The sequence below is a fragment of the Ciona robusta genome, chromosome 3, assembly GCF_009617815.1.
Source record: "Ciona robusta chromosome 3, ASM961781v2".
NCBI lineage: Eukaryota > Metazoa > Chordata > Ascidiacea > Phlebobranchia > Cionidae > Ciona > Ciona robusta.
This window is the reverse complement of record NC_143237.1, coordinates 1,068,364-1,088,396: the sequence shown is the minus strand read 5'-3', so window position 1 is coordinate 1,088,396 and position 20,033 is coordinate 1,068,364. Positions and strand designations below refer to the sequence as shown.

Genomic DNA, 20,033 nt, shown 5'->3' with positions numbered 1-20,033 from the left:
ATGGACACATACACCCATAATTGTAGTATTTACCTGTGGTAAATATAACTTGTGTGTTATTTACTGTCGTAAATTTGTTTGTTTGAACTGCGAGATGTGATGTCGTTGCGGTTGTGTTGGTTTGTTTTGTAGTTTCACTGATACTAAGATTGTTTAACATTGTCTGTGTTGTTACAGCTTGTCCAATACTCTGTGTGGTATTTTCTGTGTAAGTTGTTTGTGTAAATGTTGTTGTGTTTTTAAATTTTGCTTTGGTGGGGTCGTTGGTTGCGTTTATTACTGTGTTTGTATAATTTGTTGTTGTGTCCGTTTTTGTTTTGGTGTTTGTGCAGTTATATACTTTTGTTGTTATTCTTATATGCGGTGGGTTCAGTTCGTTTGAGTATAAAGACACAGTGAGTCGTTTCCTGCTCGTCGGTATCGTAAAAATACCGTTGTAGTTAAAGTTGTTGGCGCATTTAGAATATCCACTGGTGTGACTTTGCATGTTTTGTAAACAATATCTTTTATCTGTGGATTAAAATAGAGATTAATACCACGTTTATTTCAATTAGTAAATTGTTGTAGAGATTAATTGTAGTAGGTTGGGGTAAAATGGCCTATGTTTTCATTTTCTTTTGTCGTCCCATTTGGTAGTAAACAAATAATATTTACGGAATTGTATACCCGTATCCTCACGACTCTAAAACAGCGTTGATAATATTTAAACATTAGGAAATATTGTATGGCATATGCTAATGGTATCCATCTTGCCCCACAGTATTATGTTTCAGAGATTTAGCAAACAGCTACAGTTACTTAGACGAATACGATGTTGAAAGTTTTTTAATTGACTTACTGTTTGGCATCAGCATATATTTGCCACAGTTCGATGTACTAGAACTCATTCCCATTATATTGAACACAATAACTTGGTTGTCATGCAGTACGAATGTCCAATGGCATGGGTTAGTATGTTGTAGTTGTAGAGTTACTCCAATAGAGCTCGGATACGTTATAACATCCTTGTACACACTGTACAAGCAGTTACACAAAACCACTTGACAGCCATGGTCTTGAAAATAATGGAAACGATATCAAATATGGATTCCTGGTAGTTTTAATACAAACATTACAAACCATATGGAATATAATATAGTAGGGTGGGGAAAGATGGGACAACTTTTCATAAACCGTGTTCTCACGACTTTCATAGACCGTTGTTAATTGTTTAAAACTCGTTCAGGATATTTGGATATTATGTGCTAAAGGTGTTCCATCTTTCCCACCTCAGTATACAATTGTCTCCATTTTAAACGTTTCGGTTTAACAACTAAATAACTTTTCAGTTAATGGTTTTAGTTTTTAACTGAGGACGTTTTAGTTCTTATGTCAAAACATTTGAAATAAAGACAATTGTTTCGTAGATATATAAGCTGTGATGTTTATTGTGCTTTATTAATGTATTTATATTAATGTATGAGTAGGTTGGGAAACTATTCCTATATAACGACTTACCTAAGAATAAAAACACTTGAATAAATAAAACGACCATACAGTCCATGTACCTTCCAATGTAAAGCATCTTATTTGTATTTAAAATATCTTTCGCCTGTCCTATACAAATATAAAGAAAAGCTGACTGTGGTATATATATATATAGTAGGATGGGGTAATATGGGACACCTTTACATTCCACTTTCTCCTCTTTGGAAGAACGTTCAAAACATTATAAAACCGTATCCTCACGAATTTACTAATTGTTTTTGTTAATTGTTTAAAACACAATCAGGATTTTTAGATATTATGTGCTGAAGTGTCTCGTCTTTCCCCACCCTACTATATATATATGATCGCTGCTATAAATAGTCGTCGTTTCGCCCATACTGTCTAATCCTCTGTTCTACTCTTAACTGTGAAACGAAGCCAAGATAATAACGTTATTTACATATTCAGTTTATTTGCATGTAATAAAATGTTATGATGTCTATGCATTGAAATCTATATATAATGGTGTTCCGTTCCACACTGCTTTTTCGTACACATGTTCCGATATAGTGGACACTCTTGCTCCGTATTTTTCACACGGATTGACGCTCTATAAACGTATACATCAGTTAAATACTAAAATACAATCACGGATATAATTTATATCGTTGTAACACTATAAATTTTTAGTAAGTTGGGGTGAGAACCATATTTTCATTCTCTTGTTGTCGTCCCATTTTGAGGTAAACAAAAAAATAAAAAAAAACACAATCATGTAGTGGAGTGGGAAAGACAGAACACCTTTAGCGCATAATATCTGAATATCCTGATCGTGTTTTAAATAATTACAACGGTCTCTGGGAGTCGTGAAGATAAGGTTTTATAATTCTTTGAGTTTTCTTTGTTAAACAAACTAAAAAGGTGTCCCATCTTTCCCCACCTACTGTATAACAGAATCCTTACGATTCTAAAATAGCGTTGTTAATTGTTTTAACAATATTAGAAAATATGGGATACTGTGTGCTAACAGTACCTATCTTCCCCCACAGTGTATATAACACTTACGGCATCTAGTTATCGGTATTCTCCTATCCAAACGCACTGTATAATACTTACCGCACAAGGCACATATACATCCTGATAAATATTCTCCTCACAAACATTCTCGTTTTCTCCCACGCCGTCTTGAGCGATCATAACCGTGCCTGTATCTATTCTAAGAATGCGGTGAATTAGATAACTTACATCTTAAACACGGGAGCTTACTTGAGCCGATAACATGTCGCTCCTGTTGTAACCAGTGTCAATATTATTCCCGCAGCAACCGCCACAGTTATGTAAACTTCGCGGCCGCTTGCAGCACTTTCTGTGTATAGTAGTGTGGGGTAAGATGGGATATGTTTTTATTCCCCTTTGCCCACACATATAGTAGTAAACAAAAAGCATAATTAAATAACCGTATTTTCACGTAGGTTGGGGCTAATTTTAGTAACCAGACTATTTTAAGACGGTAAATTTAATTTGTCTTACGTTGCGTTAAGATGGTACATGCTTTTATTCTGTTTTATCATCCCGTTTGGTAGTAAACAAAGAATATTTACAGAAATATATAACCGTATCCTCACGACTAGATCTATAAGAGCGTTGATAATAGAAAAACCGGGAAATGTGGGACATATATATTATGTGCTAACGGTATCAATCATACTCCAAGGGAATTATGGTATATTTTATACTGTATTTAAATAGGGAGATGTAACTAAACTGGATACTTAACTTACTTTGGTTTTGCTCGCACTGCCATATCTCAGCCCGCAGTGAGATGTTTATATTGTTTAACTGGGGTGTAAATGTGTATGCTGAGGCGTTTACAGTGTACACGATATTCTGGTTGCAGATGCCTTCGCATTGAAACTTGTTGTGGCAAGCCATATATACCTTGCTGAGTAAATGAGATATATTTCCAATCAATTTTAACCCTGGAAAAAGTGAGGGGAACATATATAAGATTATATTGACTTTTACACGTAAATATAGTAGGGCGGGGGAGGACGGGACATCTTTAGCACATAATATCCAAATATCCGGATCGTATTTTAAACAATTAACAATGGTCTATGGGAGTTGTGAGAATACAATTTAATATTTCTTTAATTATTCTTTGCTTATTGCTAAATGGGACAAAAATATATAAAATATATTGAAACGATATCTCATTTACCCCACTCTAATATATGATACACCACACTCAAGCTAAGTACTGACCATTAGGCAGCAATAAGGAACCTGTACAAATTCGACTTTCATTTCTCTCTTCCACGTTTATATTGAAATGCACATTTGATCCACTTGGTTGTCCTGCATTGCCCAACGAACAAGTTTCTGCCGTCAAACTGAGCCCTTCCTCGCTTAGAATGCCCGGTATAATAACCAGGCTTCTGTTCGCTACACTTATTTCTTCATTCGAGGCAACAACAGAAATACAAGCTGCCATAAAAACGAAACATTAACTTTTTTCTTCAAGTGACATTCTCACATCTTACCAAATACGACGGAGAAGATCAAATGTAATAGTAGCATGTCGCTTGTGTCAATTATATCGACCATTAACGCACCGAAGTTGCAATTCTTACTTTATTCAACAAACTGAACATCTATAGTGCTGCGCATCTAGGTTGTTGCGCACATCGGGTGTTGCGCACATCGGGTGTTGTGAATGTAAATTTATGCTAATGACGCAATGACGTAATATTTACAACATGCTTAGAAATCAAAAAGATACATTTAGAACATATAGTAGGGTGGGGGAAGATGGGATGTACTTTTTGTTCTTTATTTTCTCGTTCCATTTGTTAGTAAACAAAGAACTTCTATAGAGGTATATAACCGCTTCCATAGACCGTTGATTTAAATGGACACAGAAAATACTTTTATAGTTAAGTATCGGCGTTCAAGTATTTTCAGATAAATCAGTATCGTTATACAAAATGTTTGCAACTAGTATTCGGTTTTCAGTGTCGTTTAAACCATCACTCGGTACGCGATTCGTGGTCGATTCTATTTGATCTGATGCCACCGGATCATATACTACATGTTGTTGGGTTATTGTGTGAAAATATACTTCGTCTTCTTCTAGCCTTGCGTTTGCTTCTTTATCACGAATTTCCTCGTAAAAATTTGTCGCCGTTTCAATGTCTTCTATCTGTGTTGCTTCACCGTTAGATGTCACTTCTTCGTGCAGAGTATTGAACCTAACGCTCTGTGTTGGAACGTTTGTGTTGGATATCATCGTGGGTTGAGTCGTGTCGAAATATGTGTGTTCGAAATCACGCGTTTTACGCCTGAAAACGAAGTCAATGAATGAATGAAACTGGTTTATCCTCCCATGGCCGGGGCAATAATAGTTGTTATAACACGGGTGTTTTGTTTCATACACCTAATGTCCGCTTACCAGTTACCACGTATGTAACTTTGTGGGTGCTTGTTTTTTGGGGAGTTTTTCATAAGACAACCATTGTTGGAGCAATTGCCCTTAAGTGTCTTTCTCAAAGACTTACTCGCCTGCAATGGTAGCATCAAAACCAAGATAAACTTTAACTCACCTATGATAAATACACCCAAGCACGATCGATGTCAATAATATGACACAAGCTAATATGACGAGAAGAAGCAGACCGAGTGGGAAGCTACGATTCCCTCTTATAGCTGCGGGTAGCTGTGTTGTAGAAGCTTGAGTCGTTTTATCTGTTTTGTGCGTTGTATCTTCAATGGTAGTAACTGTAATAATAATGTGGTTTGCTAAATATAAATATTAAGCGTACGTAAGTATCTATAGGGCTATGTATTTGTCGCTTATTCTATTTAAAAAGAAACTTATGATGTGAATTTAGGGGGAATTTATATTTATTCGAAAACATTCCGTTGCAATTGATTTTTGTCGTTTACTTTCCACGTACGTTGTACCTTATTAGGTAAAAACTATAGTAACACAGTACGTTGAATACTAAGTGTACGAAAGGTTGTATATACTGCTACATACCCATTGGTCGATCGCATTTAAGCACAGTATAATTCATGACGAAACCACTTCCTTCGTTTCGGGCGTTGGAATAAAATTTCAAAACTTCTCCGTTCCTATAACTGACTGGTAGCACCTGATGCGAACAGTGTTTCCGTGCGGATTCTAAACACCCAGTGTTTCCGCTTTGCTGAAGTAGAAAGCATTTGTTTATCGGTTCGTAACCACACATACGGAAGGAACCTGCAGAATGAGAAACATGGAATGAATGTAATTTATTTATCCTCGCGGCAACGACAGCGTTATAACACTGATGTTCTGTTTCATACACCTCGTGCTCGCTTACGAGTTACCACGTATGACAGTCGTTATAACACGGGTGTTCTGTTTAATACACCTCGTGCTCGCTTACGAGTTACCACGTATGACAGTCGTTATAACACGGGTGCTCTGTTTAATACACCTCGTGCTCGCTTACGAGTTACCACGTATGACAGTCGTTATAACACGGGTGCTCTGTTTAATACACCTCGTGCTCGCTTACGAGTTACCACGTATGACAGTCGTTATAACACGGGTGCTCTGTTTAATACACCTCGTGCTCGCTTACGAGTTACCACGTATGACAGTCGTTATAACACTGGTGTTCTGTTTAATACACTTCGTGCTCGCTTACGAGCTACCACGTATGTAACTTAGTGGGTGACTATACCACAATTTGACCAAACAATGCTAAAACATTCGCTCACCTATTTCAACATAGTCTTCGCATAGACCGCTGCTCATTTGAATAACATCGATAGATGTAAAGACAAGCAACACAGTCGCGGAACTCTGCCAACTTTAAATATATCTCGGTTAGAAAAAAAACAGCAAAAAACGTGCGCCAGTACTGTGGGGTAAGATGGGATATTGTTTGCCCGTAGGATTGCACGCTTTCCAAATTTCGTTATAAATTCAAAACAATACTTTTTTTAAAGTCGTGAAGCAACGGGTATATAATTCTGTAAATATTCTTTGTGTACTAACAAATGGGACGATTAGGTAAAATTAGAACCTGGCCCATCTTACCCCAATCCAGTATATATACATGTGCGTACTGTACGCAAAAACCGTGCACCCATATACCTGCACGATTGTAGGGGCGGATACTTTCCATTTGGAAGCATTGGTGATCGTATTACGCCTTGATCTCCACTTAGCTGTAAATCCACATTGGATAAATTACATCTGTGTTGTCCATTCACTTGCGTCAACACTACGTAGATATATAATTGTTACTTTAGTACTGTGGGGTGAGATGGATATCGTTAGCACGTAATATCCCATATTTTTTAATACCGTTTTTAACAATTAACAACGCTCTTTTAGAATCGTGAGGATACGGTTATATAATTTTGTAAATATTCTTTGTTTACTAAAATCTTGGTCAGTAGAAACTTTAAAAACGTATGGTATCTTCCCCCAACCTACTATACAGCACTTTATTGCCCCGTATAGTTATTTAGCTTTGTCCTGTCTTATGGAAAACATAAGTATTGTATAGACTATGTATCATGCACACATGGCTTACCAAACACCATCAGTATAGAAAATAAACGAAACAAATCACTTTGCTGGTTCACCATCCTGTTTCAACTTGTTCTCCACAAAATGACATGGCTTTTACATTTGCTAAGTTTTATATAAAAATAAATTGACGCAATTTACACACGATATAAGACTAGACATAACTATTTATACTCCGTGCTTTGTAACTACATACGTTGTAACTGCATACTTCGTCCTCTAGTTATATTCTTGTCAACCACCACGTATATTTTGTCGCGACTGTAATGTCTGCCCACGAAAACGCTATGTGACGTATCTCACGTTAAAATGTCGACTGGAGCAGATTTTCGAGCAAGTACACGTGATATGCATACAATAAGTGCGTCATGCGAAAACGAGACACTCAATTTATATAAAAAATCTCGATTTTACATAAGAAATAGGTAGAACCATTGAAATGACCGTCATTATCCTTATGTTGCGATTAACTCATACCTAGCTTCAGTGTCGTTTGGTAAAACATTACCAGAAGTAACTTGTTTGTATATCTCGTTTTCCACCATACCGTAATGATTTTCTTTAGCTGGTTCGGCAGGAGTTACATTCAACGCATACTCGTATGTCAAAGGGTTAGGAGTTGTGCTGTTGACTCTTCTAACTCGTTTCTTTCGTCCCAATCTTCCGTAGTAAATAAAACGACATAATAACAAGCACAGTATAAAGCCTACAACGCCCCCCGCTACGCTTGCTACAATGATTCCTGTTGAATATGACTTCGTTGTATGCTGGTTGCTGTTGCTGGGAACGTTTACAGTTGATGTTGTTGTTGTTGTTAACGAAGTTGGTTCAGTGCGTTGATTTACAACTGCAAAACAACGTTGTATAGTATTATAGGATAAGATGAACGACATTAGCACATAATATTACATATTTCCTAATCAGGATTTTAACAATGAACAAGTTCTTTTAAACTGAGGATATAGCTATAAATTTCTGGGAATATTTTTCAATTACTACCAAGTAGGAGGAGAAAGGAGAATAAAAGTTGTCTAACTTTGTCATTATTATCAAACCCTGACCAAATCTATTTTTATTGTTCTTCTATAATCATACACACGCCTTCAAATTTCGATAAAACGGAATCCAGTAATGCTTAATGACGTGTTCGTACGAGTATATTCGACGACTGCAGGTAAAGGGTTAAACAAGCATTCTTACTTCTTGCGTTGGAACATGGGTTCGTATAGAACGTTAATACAAACCCAGTATCGCTGTGGTTTTGATCGGAGTAAAACTTTATTATCGGTGGCCACTGATGACCATGTAGCTGTGTAACCTGGTTCGTATGTTCATTACCACATATATTGTCACATAAAGTAACGTTTGCGGTTTCCTTGACAAAGATATAGCATCCATGATTGTTAAAGTTGCACAATCTTTCGCCTGTAATAAAACAGTAAGGCTCGACTACGCTGCAACCACTGTGGGCGTAAGTGTCCTTGGGCAAGACACTTAACGACAATTGCTCCAACCCAGTGGTCACTAATGGGTCGTCCAAATCATCTTCAGACATACATAAAAAAATTAAGAAAATCCCCCAAAAAATAGTCACCCACAAAGTAACGTATACTTGGTAACTCGTAAGCTGGCGCGAGGTGCACACCCGTGTTATAACGATTGTCGTTTTCCGGCCACGCGAGGATAAACTAAGAGTTACATCCATTCATTCATTTATTAGTACTATGAACAGTCGATATAAAAACATGTTTATATGTATCTCATATTTCCTGATCGTGTTTTAAACAATTACCAACGCTATTTTAGAGTCGTAAGAATACGGTTTTATAATTCTGGGGAAAAACGGTCCATGTTTATGTTCTCTTTTATCGTCCCATTTGTGAGTAAACACAGGAAATTTACAGAGGTATATATTCATATTACAATATATATAACTGCGTCTTAAAGTCATGAGGATTTAGTTATATAAATCCAGTAAATATTTAACCATTTTACCCCAACCTTATATAGGTTGTAAAACATCTTACCGTTGGGTAATTCAAGGTAGTCCCTCAAGCACGTTTGATGCGGGTTATGAAGTCCCATCTCCACCACCCTTAAAAATAACACGCGCCTCACATCGGTGAACACCCACGTACAGTCCTGGTTACTTGCATAGTAGTTGCCATCCATGGGGTGTGTCAGGTTACCGCTTGTGTCGGTTACCAGTTTGAAATTCGTCCCGTTAAAACTACTGCACGATTTTTCTTGTTCTGTTGCGTGTCCTGGGTATATACACGTTGCATTATATAAACAAGTTTTACTCTCTTCAAAAACGATAGTAAAGATCGTGTTATTTTAGGAACAAAGAAAAAGGAAAAACATTAATTATAGTGGGATGGGGAAAGATGAGACACCTTTAGCACATAGTATCCAAATATCCTGATCGTGTTTTAAACAATTAACAACGGTCTATGGGAGTTGTAAAAATACGGTTTAACAATTCTTTGAATATTTATTGTTTACTATCGAATGAGACGAGAAAATAAAATAAAAAGGTGTTTCATTTTCCCCACCCCACTATATATAATTGACTTATTGGCAATATACGTTAAACCTTACCTTCAGTTATGCTACAAAGCAGAAGCATGGCTATTAGTTTCATGATACACCGTTGTTTGCAAACTATATTAGCAGCAAAGCACTGTGAACGTGCATTAACCTGTGAGGATCTATTACTGGCTAGTTACTATACCAAACGGGAAAACAATTAAAACTGAATTGATTCTGTTTCCTAACCACAATAAACAAACAACTAGTGCTAGTGGTGTTTACAATCACCGCTAACTAGTCTAATATTTGAATGACGCATTTCCCGATGTCTCTTCTGTTGTTTATTTCATCATCACTCGCACACGTATATACACGTGTAAGATGAATCTTGCAAGAAACGGTTCCTACGAATTTACGTGTAAGCCAACATATAGGTATATTTTCGCTAGCTATCGTGATAGGCGAGTTAGGTCGTGCTGCAAATGCATTAGCTCCCATGTTCTTATATCGATATACAACTATGTCCCACGATTGAACCGGGAGAAACTTTCGTATAGTAGGGTGGGGAAATATGGGACACCTTTTCATTCCATTTTCACATCTCATTTGGTAGTAAACAAAACATTCATATAATTATAAAACCGCAACCCACACGACTCCCATAGACTGTTGTTAATTGTTTAAAACACGATCAGGATATTGAGATATTGTGTGCTAAAGGTGTCCCATCTTCCCCCACGCTACTATATCTTATGTGATAAATTCAGTAGATCTGGCCATGACATATAATGCTTTTACTGCACGATTCTCGTAACGAAATAATCTTCAGATTTAAATGCCACAAAATACGTAACCGACCATTTTTAATGCTTTATTTGCAGACCGATGACGCCATTTTTAGACGAAATTTATTTTCTTATGGTATGCTATTCGTTTGACTTTATTTTTGTCCGTTACGTACTTTGTAGATTGTAGCATCATCACTTGATACTTTCATACTTTCGTGTCTTATTGCCTAGTTTTAGCATAACACAGAACAAAGCTACGGCGTTTATATAAAGTAATGCTGTTATAGTAGTTTCCCAATTCTACTCGTTACAGCGTTATCCTAATTATTTTGTACCTAGTTTCTTAATCCGTGCTGTTTCCAGCCTAATTTTCGTATTTGGTCTATTTTGGCGAGAACGGGGTAGATGCATTTATCTGAAATCTAATTCTCCCACGACAGTTGATATAATACGTAGCCATAGAATATATAAAAAACTTTATATCATATATCGGGATAAAGTTTATTTATTTACAAAAAATATTGCCTGCTGATGGATTATTACTTCAAAAAGTAGGACATGCGAATTCTAGACGTTTATGTACAGATGCTAACCAGCAGGCGTGTATTTACAAAGCGTAAAGTATGTGAGTGCATGGACTACTATATTTTTAGTGAGCTGTGGTAATCGTTATATAGCAAGTTGGGGGCAAATGGGACACTTTTTTCATTGCATTTTCTCGTCACATGTGGTGGTAAACAAATAACTTTCAAAGAGTTATGAAATCGCATCTCACGACTCCCATAGACCGTTGTTAGGTGTTTAAAACAAGATCGGGATATTTTTTGATAATATGTGCTAATGGTGTCCTATCTTCCCCACACCCTGTTATATAAAGGGAAAATAGTTATTGAAATAAATGACAGTTTGTTTATGGTAGATATTGTTCATTCCTCCAATAACACATTTGGTTCTTCGTTGTTGCCAGCGCATACCTCTGGATCTACCACTGATGTAATCATAGCTTCGCTTGCCATGTTTCCCTCTTCCTTCGGTGAACTGTCGTACAGTAGATTAATCTGAATTTCCTTTTCCTTTGTATCATCCATTTCGTTGCCACCCCCATGTTTTTCCACTTGTGTTGCTTCACCCGGCTCAATGATTGTAACTTTTGTGTTTAAATCAGTTGGTTCGTACAATATGTTTGACTTCATCAGGTTTTGATCCATGTCTCGTTTATCATTTTGAGAAAGTGAGTACAATTCGTTTATCATCGTCTTTTTTACGTCGTCCGTCTTTGTGTCTTCTTCTAAGTTTTCAGATGTATTTTCATTGTTATCCACGAAAGCGTTGCTTCCACTGCGAGATGTAGGTTGGCCGTCAATTCCAAATACAAACTCATACTGCGCTATAGACTTCACCCTCTGGTTGAATCTTTCACTAGATGTGATATACTCGTACGGGTTTTCCAGCTTTTTTTGCTCATCTTCCTCATCTTCTGGAAAAACATATTCTATTCCAGGGGTGCTTGGTGATTTAAGATCAATGTTGGGTGTAGGCGGTACTGGTAATGCAGTATTCATACTTAGTGGTTCTAACTGTAATTTGCTGTATACACCATCGTTTGTTTCCGCTGATGTAGCTTTACTTGTCTGTGGTGGCGAGTCAACTTTTTTCTCCATTTTGGGCGATTTTTTCATCGATACATAGGTCACGTCGTTCACGCTGCTTTGCGACTTTAATCGTTTCTTAGCGGATTTTTTGCCCGACTTTTTGCCGGACGATAATTTTCGCAATGACTTGGGGGACATATAATGCTGTGGTTCCTTTTCTACACTCGTTGCAACATCCGGGCTTGTACACGCTGCTTGTGTGCTTACCGGTACATCCTCTACAGTTGTGTGGGTCTGCTTGTTAGCTTGCGCGTCACCAATTACTTGGTATGGTGATTCCACAATCTCTACCGAGGAGGTTCTAAACTGGAGCACCGGGCCGTCATTTTTAACGTGATATTTTCTATATGAACGGAATATATGTTATTTCAATGATGAATCACTTTCCCTGTAATATACGCACCGCCATTTGGTATAAGTACAGCATGCCCACGCAACGGAGATCCCAGTGATTGATAAAGCAACACAGGAAACAGCTATAACCAGACCTACCATGTGTGAGCTACCGACCGCCACACGTATAACTGAGCAATCTGCAACAAATATTCGTTATGGTTTGGCACATTATTTATGATAGGGTGGGGGAAGATGGGACACCTTTAGCACATAATATTTAAATGCCCTGACCGTGTTTTAAACAATTAACAGCGGTCTGTGTGAGTCGTGAGGATACGGTTTAATAGTTCGTTGAATGTTCTTTGTTTACCACCAACTGGGACGAGAAAATAGAATGAATAGGTGTCCCATCTCCCCCCACCCTACTGTATATCTATAATACGGCGCCGTGGCAAAGGGGTTAGCGCGCCAGCTTTTATAGTGTTGACGTTTCGAATTCGAGACTACGCTGTTACCATTTTATACAAACAATCACCCACAAAGGTACTAATATGGTAACTCGTAACGAGTCGTAAAAGCGGGTACGAGGTATATGAAACAGAACAACCTTGTTTTAACGACTTTCGTTGCCCCAACATGCGATAAATAAGTTACATTCAGTTTTAAAAATACAATATATAGTAAGGTGGGAAAGGATGGAACACCTTTAGCACATAATATCCAAATATCCTGATCGTGCTTTTAACAATTACCAACGGTCTATGGAAGTCGTGAGGATATAGTTTTAGAATTCTTTGAATGTTCTTTGTTTACTACTAAATGGAACTAGAAAATACAGTTAAAAGGTGTCCCATCTTCCCCTTCTCTACTATATATATTTATGAACCACATTCATATGACACCTGATTTCATTATTATGTTGGTGGTAAGAATTAGATCTTTTGGATCGCTCAGTTGTATTGGAAGGTCCATGCTATCGCTCAGCACACGTTGTTGGCATAACCCAATAGAGTTATACGCACTGGTGCAAGGCATCCATTCGTCACTTGCCTTGTTTAGCTGATATATCCGACAAAAACCTTCCTTCCCCGTCATAGATTCTGTATAATACAAAAATGAATGTAACTAATTTAGGGCAAAGCGCTGTATACGTAACGGAATTGTGTTCAGAGAGATATGTTTTTCCTTGTAATGGCAACATTAGTCTCTAAATTAAATAACTTTTCATAGCACTTAATCCTGACTATTTCGTTACGAAAATAGTCCAGTTTCATGGGGACAGGGCCGGACTCACATTATTTACCGCACGTTCCACCAGTTTAGGTTTGATTAATAATATTATAGCCGGGTGGGGGGAAATGGGACACATTTTGCACATAATTTTTAAAAATCCTGATCGTTTTTTAAACAGTTAACGACGGTCTTACATGGAAGTCGCGAAGATACGGTTTTATAATTCTTTGAATGTTTTTTTGTTTATTACCAAGTGGGACAAGAAAATAGAATGAAACGGTGTCCCATATTACCCCATCCTACTAAACATACCATTTCCGATCATGACTCGTCCGTGGTAGTTAGCACCAGCATATAGACGAACCACCATTGCCAACGCATTGCTGCTGTTGACTACTTTAATATTAAACGAGCAATTTGTTGGGCTTTTTTTCCACGCCAAGGCAGAAGAAGTTTTTACTTCTTGATCGTTACATTGATTCGCGTACGTGTATCTCACAACTGCTGGATAATAAATAAGAAAAACTGAAATGTTAAACTGTCTGTAAAAAAAATTGTCTGTAAATAACTATTTATTCACAAATAGTTGACTTTAAATGTTTGGACTTAAACTTATTTCTTTATCACATAATAAGTTCGCTACCATACACTACCATACACCTTAAACTTACCCTGCTGTATATACTGTATCTATATTTGTAAAATAAGCGTAATAATCATACACAAAAGTAAACCCTAAACTTTTTTATTTATCACAGAATAAATTAGCAAACATACACATCATTTTACTATTGCACAAAATTAGAACTTTAATAAATAAATCATTTACTGTCGTAACTTATCAGTCTTTTGCCAACGTTTCTCTTACATTCTCAAATTAATCAAGTACTTACCGATTAAAATACAGTAGACCGCTACATACATTTTCTACTGTGTTGATGATCAGGAATTAGCCTGAGAGTAAAAGTTATGCATACGTAAGTCCGGAGTGCTTCAACCGCCGACGCAATATTGACTTCCTGGTCTTACTACATATTCCACCATTATAACTATTCTGCCGCTAATATAATGGTGGAGACGGGACACCATTAGCACCTAATATCCGAATACTCTGATCGTGTTTTAAACAATTAACAACGGTATATGGGAGTCGTGAGGATACAGTTTTATAATTCTATGAATATTTTTTGTTTACTGCCAAATGGGACGAGAATATGGAATAAAAAGATGTCCCGTTTTCCCCCACCCTATTATACAACACTAACCCCCTCGATTTATTTGTAAGACATTTAATAAACGACGTGTTGAACAATACACAATGTGTGAAGAATTCGGTTTGAAAACGAATTAGAACGAAATGCGAACAAGAAGTAATTATATTCGGGGGTGAACGAACACAGTAAATACACGGAAATTTCAATAAATTAACAGCTATGCTGTATCTTATGGTTAAACGTGAGGGTCGCTATTATGGCTGATAAACCCGGAGTCTGCAGTATAGCGAATATCAGGCTGAAGTTTTTCCTCTTCAGGAGATTTCTGTCGGAATAATAAATCAAATGAATTCAGTAATGTCTGCGTAATATATTTCTTGGTTTAACTTTAACATTTTGTAATATTTCTACCTTGCTGGCTAGATAGTACTGTGGGGTAAAATGGATAGCACATAATATCCCATATTTCCCCATCTTGTTTTAAACAATTAACAACGGTCTTTTAGGGCCGGAAGGATATGGTTATAAAGTTCTTTAAAGATTCTTTTTTTACAACCAAACAGGACGATAAAATATAATAAAACATTGACCATCTTACCCCAACCTGCTACACCATAAAACATTTCAAACCACATGCTTCCATCATAACCACGGATGTTACAACTATTTTCTCACCCACACAAATTATGTTTAAAACCAGATGTCCGTTTGTAAACATTATTGTCTGCTAAAATTGCATTCGACCCTGCTACCAATGTGGGCGTATGTGTTCTTGGGCACAAAAATTAACGACAATGACTGTAACGCCGTGGTCCTTTATGGGTTATCTAAATTGTCAGGCATAAAAAGTGGTAAAAAAACCTTCAAAATAAAATGCATAAGCGGGCACGAGGAGTATGAAACAGAACACCCGTGGTATGACGACTGTCGTTAAAATCAACTTCAAGACATCACAATACTTACCGAAACTTCGCTGCTCTTTATAACAAGCGGCAGTTCAACAGCACCAGCGACTTCAGCGTCTTTCTTAGTTTCAGGGTTGCCATTCTTCTTTTTGCGCCTGCGATAAATAATTAGTCTTTGATTTTTAATTCTACAGAACACGCACGTTTAAAGCGGCTAAACTGCCAGCTAGCCAATGAAATATCCCAAAAAAATGTGATCACCCACCAAGTTACATACTGTGACTATGTGGTAACTGGTAGGCGGGCACAAGGGGTATTACACCTACTGTGTTATAACATCTGTCGGTGCTCGCCACGCGAGGATAAATAAGTTACATTTACGTCACATACATTGTAACTCGTAAGCGAGCACAAGGTGTAGAAAGCACACCACCCGACTACCCGTGTTATAACGACTGTCATTGCCTGCCACGCGACAATAAATCAAGTAAAACTAGATTACTTACTTTCTGCAGTAAAACTGCAGCGCTGTTAGTAAGACCGCCACAAATAGTAGAACCGAACATATGACGAGAATGATGATCGTAGTATTTAAACTTCTCCCCCCTGAAGTGGTATCAGCTGAAAAAACATAACTTATGTTTTGTCTGTTGGGTAAAAAGCTCGCCGTAATATTTAAACAACTAAAATACGAGTTGACGAATACATTGCGTAATAAAGTAACGAACAAAACGTATCGCATTGAAGATAGTAGAATTGCAATATATAGAAGGGAGGGAGATGGGACACCTTTTCGTTCTGTTTTCTCGTTCCATTTGGTAGTAAACAAAAACAGTTAAAGAATTAAAAAACTGTATCCCCACGACTTACATAAGCCATTGGTAATTGTTTAAAACACGATCAGGATATTTAGATAGTATGTGCTAAAGGTGTCCCCTCTTCCCGCACCCTATACTATATTATGTTTATAAGTATTCTTATACTACCTTGTGTAGATATAGTAGTCGAGTCCCCTGCCCCTCCATGTGGTTTTATATTATTTCCAATGATGTTCTTCTCGTCTTGACTAACAGGAACTGTGGAAAACAAAGTTAAGATATGGTAGGGCGGGGGGAGATGGGACACCTTTACATTCTATTTTCTCGTCCCATTTGGTAATAAACAAAGATCATTCAAAGAATTATAAAACCGTATTCCCCACTTCGTTGGTAATTGTTTAAAACACGATCAGGATATTTGGATATTGTGTGCTAAAGGTGTCCCATCTTCCCCCACCCTATACTATATTATGTTTATAAGTATTCTTATACTACCTTGTGTAGATATAGTAGTCGAGTCCCCTGCCCCTCCATGTGGTTTTATATTATTTCCAATGATGTTCTTCTCATCTTGACTAACAGGAACTGTGCAAAACAAAGTTAAGATATGGTAGGGCGGGGGGAGATGGGACACCTTTACATTCTATTTTCTCGTCCCATTTGGTAATAAACAAAGATCATTCAAAGAATTATAAAACCGTATTCCCCACTTCGTTGGTAATTGTTTAAAACACGATCAGGATATTTAGATAGTATGTTCTAAAGGTGTCCCATCTTACCCGACTCTACTATATAACGTTGGGTGACTTGGGTCCATATTAAATTTACCGAATGAATCCAATTACAGCAGTGTATATATGCTCGCACAAATTCTATTTGAATCTGACTTGTATGATTATTTAGTACTGTGGGGTAAGATGGAATACCAACACCTGAATCTCACATTTCTTGATCGTGTTTTAACAGTTAACAATGACGCTCTTAGAGCCGGGCGAATTTGTTTATATAATTTTAAAAATGCTTTGTGTTTGCTACCAAATGGGACGATAAAAGAGAATGAAAACATGAACCATTTTATCCCAACCTATTATACAATTAGAAGTTTCATTATTAAAATGCGTTCAGTGTAATTGACTAATTGCACTAACTGCATAATACGTGGTACCGTAGGCAGGCTGTTCGGAAATACAGGAAGGATGGTCTACTCAAATTACAAAACTGTGAAGTAAATAACCTGTGCCTGTAGTAGTTGCGGTTTTTGTTGTCATTACTGTTGTACCTTGCTTCTTGTTTTCGCCAGCCTTTGTGTTTGTTGTTTTCACTTGTGGTTTTATATTGTCTGTTGTTCGTTCGTTGATTGCATTTTTTTGATGCTTTACATCTTGTCTTCTTGTTTTAACTGTTGAATGCAAAGTTGTTGTTGCTGTTTCTGTTGTTGGTAAATGTTTGTTGTATGTTGTAGATTTTACTGTTGTAGTTGTTAGCATAGCCTTTGGCAATATTGTTTTAGATTTATGTGTTGTTATTGTTGATAATGTAGTTTCAAAACGTGGAGATTCTGTTGTAGTAGTAGGTATTGTTGTTGTTTTAGTTCCTGTTGTTGCTTTTATATTATGTTTGAGTTGTAACTCTGTTGTTATTGTTGTTGTAGTTTCAACACGTGGATATTCTCTTGTTGTTGTAGGTACTATTGTTGATGTAGTAGTATCAACAGGCGGTGTTTCTGTTGTTGTCGCTTTTATAGTATGACTGAATGGTGAATCTGTTGATGTTGTTCTATTAACACGTTCTGTTGTTGTAGTTTTAACACGTAGATATTCTCTTTTTGTTGTAGGTACTATTGTTGATGTAGTAGTATCAACAGGCGGGGTTTCTGTTGTTGTCGCTTTTATAGTATGACTGAATGGTAAATCTGTTGCTGTTGTAGTTTTTGGTACTGTTGTTCTTGTTGTAGTTTCTGTTGTTGTACTTGTTGTTTGAATATTTAGAAGATCCTCTGAGCAACTTTCAACACAGTAATCCCAGTCAATTCCAGCACCAGCACCTTTGTAGTCCTTTGTAATCGGGCACCATTCGTAACCACTAAATGTGACTTGGCATCTTGTTATGTTTTTACCATCTAGTTCAAACGGTAGCACACATCTGTGATTTGCAGTGCAACGAATATCTGAACAACATATAAAACCGTTAAAGCAATTTTGGGCCAAAAGAATTTTCTAGATTAAACTGGTAACACGCCTTTAGTTTTATGCTTTACTTTAAACACACCTGTTTTTGGACACTCCGCACTGCAGTAGTCGAAGTCTGTGCCCCGTTCATTTTCAGTGATCACTGGTTTAATGCCACACCACGTATCAGTGCCGTAAGGTAAGCACGAATTGTGTAGATGGTTATTATATTCAAACGGAAATACGCATTTGTAATGCCATTTCGTACATACTTCTAAAATTGTAAACCACGTATAATTATTTCCTTGTAAACCTAAATGAATAATACCGAAAAGTGTGCGATTCTTCACGCTTCGGTGGGTTCATTTAAATAATTCATACAAAGTCGTACGATTTTCGAATGACGATGACGTCATTCTTGGTGGGGAATACCGCACACTTTACCATACGACAAAAAGGTTACCGTTTTACCATACGGATGTCGAAACGGAAATCAGCTTTAAATATAGTATGTACGTTTGGGAACGTCCCACACAACGCGTCCATTACACAAACTGTACCATTCAATACGGTTGTAGATAGGCTAAACGTTGGGCTAAACTAGGACCGTTAAGGCGGATTCGGTTTAATAAGTTCCGTTGCTTTAAAAAACACGGCACAAAGCTTATTTAACAAAAGCTATATTAAACACCTGTTACACATAAACTTACCTTCGATGCTGTACGATGTTCCAAGGATGAAATACATAGTTGCTATTACAAGCAAAACACGCATTTTCTCATGAACTCAAGACCGGTGACTGAGCAACACGGCGTGAAAGGGTAAATAATAGTCTATGACGTTACAATAGATGACCTAGAATAACCCTTTAAAGTATAGGTAACACGTGGTTATTGAACAAATGACAAAAACCCTGAATCCTTGGTACACAAATCTAATCTTGACAGTCTACCTTCTTGCTTTTAACTAAATCTATTTCAAATATGTTTTAACATTAACAGATTATGATGTCGTGGGCATTGACATGGTTTTTAATCTGACCGCGAAAGATATATCTACATGTTAGTTCTACTTCCTTATCTATAACATCCTGGAAAGCCCGAGCTAGTTTCAACTAAGAGCGCTTTTTCTCTTCTTATAAAGTTTGCAGTTGGATCACCGAAAGTGTACACAGGCCAATAATGTGACGTTATCAGTTAGACAGTGACACTTCTGGTTAAAACCTTGATATATTTGGTTTGATAAGAAACACGCCAAACAAAACCTAACAAACTCATACTATGTTCAAACGTTACAACCCACGCGCCAACTATAACAACGAAACAACCACCAA

General features: G+C 37.1%; 6 protein-coding genes across 20 annotated transcripts in view; 1 reads left to right on the top strand and 5 right to left on the bottom strand.

The window, feature by feature from the left end:
• Positions 1-20,033, top strand: part of LOC149737456 (nesprin-1-like) — a 151,789-nt gene that overhangs the window by 51,129 nt on the left and 80,627 nt on the right. The gene's annotated exons all lie outside the window — the stretch shown is intronic.
• On the bottom strand, positions 1,929-4,142 carry LOC149737463 (uncharacterized). The gene is made up of 6 exons (XM_089874290.1): positions 4,011-4,142; positions 3,733-3,954; positions 3,249-3,446; positions 2,734-2,833; positions 2,584-2,683; positions 1,929-2,077 (listed from the first exon to the last, which is right to left on the bottom strand). The coding sequence occupies exons 1-6, from the start codon at positions 4,072-4,074 to the stop codon at positions 1,967-1,969; spliced, it is 795 nt and encodes a 264-aa protein (XP_089730416.1). The 5' UTR covers positions 4,075-4,142; the 3' UTR covers positions 1,929-1,966.
• LOC149737462 (uncharacterized) lies at positions 4,088-7,196 on the bottom strand. Its single transcript, XM_089874281.1, has 6 exons — positions 7,059-7,196; positions 6,614-6,743; positions 6,235-6,326; positions 5,507-5,728; positions 5,070-5,244; positions 4,088-4,808 (listed from the first exon to the last, which is right to left on the bottom strand). The coding sequence occupies exons 1-6, from the start codon at positions 7,111-7,113 to the stop codon at positions 4,418-4,420; spliced, it is 1,065 nt and encodes a 354-aa protein (XP_089730407.1). The 5' UTR covers positions 7,114-7,196; the 3' UTR covers positions 4,088-4,417.
• On the bottom strand, positions 7,381-9,837 carry LOC149737461 (uncharacterized). Of its 2 annotated transcripts, XM_089874285.1 has the most exons (4): positions 9,656-9,814; positions 9,082-9,318; positions 8,255-8,479; positions 7,381-7,901 (listed from the first exon to the last, which is right to left on the bottom strand). In XM_089874285.1, exons 1-4 carry the CDS (start codon positions 9,696-9,698, stop codon positions 7,510-7,512), a joined length of 897 nt encoding a protein of 298 aa, XP_089730411.1. In that variant the 5' UTR covers positions 9,699-9,814; the 3' UTR covers positions 7,381-7,509. The 2 variants fall into 2 exon arrangements, with proteins under 2 accessions (XP_089730411.1, XP_089730412.1); XM_089874286.1 differs by lacking the exon at positions 8,255-8,479 and having other exon boundaries at positions 9,656-9,837.
• On the bottom strand, positions 10,851-14,594 carry LOC149737460 (uncharacterized). Of its 2 annotated transcripts, none has more exons than XM_089874266.1 (5): positions 14,489-14,594; positions 13,908-14,099; positions 13,265-13,462; positions 12,430-12,559; positions 10,851-12,369 (listed from the first exon to the last, which is right to left on the bottom strand). In XM_089874266.1, exons 1-5 carry the CDS (start codon positions 14,517-14,519, stop codon positions 11,301-11,303), a joined length of 1,620 nt encoding a protein of 539 aa, XP_089730392.1. In that variant the 5' UTR covers positions 14,520-14,594; the 3' UTR covers positions 10,851-11,300. The 2 variants fall into 2 exon arrangements, with proteins under 2 accessions (XP_089730392.1, XP_089730393.1); XM_089874267.1 differs by having other exon boundaries at positions 13,908-14,096; positions 14,489-14,588.
• On the bottom strand, positions 14,869-19,578 carry LOC149737459 (uncharacterized). Of its 4 annotated transcripts, none has more exons than XM_089874260.1 (8): positions 19,411-19,578; positions 18,801-18,974; positions 17,812-18,699; positions 17,028-17,117; positions 16,701-16,790; positions 16,221-16,335; positions 15,773-15,869; positions 14,869-15,134 (listed from the first exon to the last, which is right to left on the bottom strand). In XM_089874260.1, exons 1-8 carry the CDS (start codon positions 19,472-19,474, stop codon positions 15,045-15,047), a joined length of 1,608 nt encoding a protein of 535 aa, XP_089730386.1. In that variant the 5' UTR covers positions 19,475-19,578; the 3' UTR covers positions 14,869-15,044. The 4 variants fall into 4 exon arrangements, with proteins under 4 accessions (XP_089730386.1, XP_089730385.1, XP_089730389.1 ...); XM_089874259.1 differs by having other exon boundaries at positions 17,767-18,699; positions 19,411-19,577; XM_089874263.1 differs by lacking the exon at positions 17,028-17,117 and having other exon boundaries at positions 19,411-19,577.